This window comes from Dendrobium catenatum, unplaced genomic scaffold (assembly GCF_001605985.2).
Source record: "Dendrobium catenatum unplaced genomic scaffold, ASM160598v2 original_scaffold_94333, whole genome shotgun sequence".
In the NCBI taxonomy this organism is placed as follows: Eukaryota; Viridiplantae; Streptophyta; class Magnoliopsida; order Asparagales; family Orchidaceae; genus Dendrobium; species Dendrobium catenatum.
Window position 1 is genome coordinate 1 of NW_021412774.1, and position 991 is coordinate 991.

The 991-nt window shown below is 33.5% G+C and overlaps 1 protein-coding gene across 1 annotated transcript; it reads right to left on the bottom strand.

Moving 5' to 3' along the window:
- Positions 1-6: 6 nt before the first annotated feature.
- Positions 7-727, bottom strand: LOC110101074 (transcription factor IIIA-like). Its single transcript, XM_020828838.2, has 2 exons — positions 492-727; positions 7-177 (listed from the first exon to the last, which is right to left on the bottom strand). The coding sequence occupies exons 1-2, from the start codon at positions 654-656 to the stop codon at positions 52-54; spliced, it is 291 nt and encodes a 96-aa protein (XP_020684497.1). The 5' UTR covers positions 657-727; the 3' UTR covers positions 7-51.
- Between the last annotated feature and the right edge of the window lie 264 nt (positions 728-991).

Sequence of the window (991 nt, forward strand, 5' to 3'; positions counted from 1 at the left end):
GCTTTCATGATGGAGCTTCTCAGGAGGTCTCCCAACCTGATACTAGTCCAATCAAGAAAAAATGACACCTTTTTGCATTTTGGAGTTCATCATGGGATCCAATGCTTCCACGCTTGTCTTTACAGTTCTTTTTGGGCAGATCACAATAAAGAAACCAAATGCCTGTAAAAACTGTTCCTTCACAGCAAAAAAACAAGATATTATATTTTCTTTATAAAACCATTCAGTACAGAAGCTATTCACTCAGAGCTCGCATTAATGGAAAAATGCGTTTCTTTATAAGTGAAATTCAACATTGCTTTACCATACCTATCAATTAAACAATTCTTTCACATATGGTATTTTATTTGATCTAAAAAATACATAGCGGGGTTAATAAAAGATTCCAAATTAAAATGTATATAATTTATATTGAGTAAACTTTTCTATGTGGATATATAATAGAGACAATGATCTTTAGTTAGCAAAATGGTACGGGTAAATATAAAAACCTCAACGGAGTGGCTTTTCATATGCTGCGCTAGATGAGCTGGTTTCCAGAAACTTGCGCCACACTCCTCACAAGCATGCTGAACCTTCTGACTTGCTGCCTTGAATGCACTAACCTCATCAAGTTTTACCATCTGTATTTCTTCCTGAATGTTATAGAGCAACATAATTACCAGAAATCCAATGAAATAAAAAACAAAAGATGAGAGAAAAATACTTCAAAAGATATTAGTTCAAGCATTTAAATGCATAAAGTTTTGAACTTTTACATTTCCGATGAGCATTTGAAGCCTATATTATAATGGAAGGGAAGAGTGGCGAATTTAAGTATAGATAGGCAAATTCAACGAAAAACGGCAAAATGTTTATCGAGCAAACAGTATGAAAAAACATGTAGGTTAGGTAGCACTGTATTATAAAAGACTAGCCAACCTGAAACATTTTACACAACATGCAAAATTAATTAACCTTCCATGACAGCATTCAATGCCAATAATGAATG

What these genes read in the sequence shown, in the direction of transcription:
- LOC110101074 (XM_020828838.2), bottom strand. Translation starts at nt 656, where the DNA reads ATGTTGCTCTATAACATTCAGGAAGAAATACAGATGGTAAAACTTGAT. An exon ending in TGAAAAGCCACTCCGTTGAG is followed by an intron (nt 178 to 491) that starts GTTTTTATATTT and finishes TTTGCTGTGAAG; the next exon opens with GAACAGTTTTTACAGGCATT.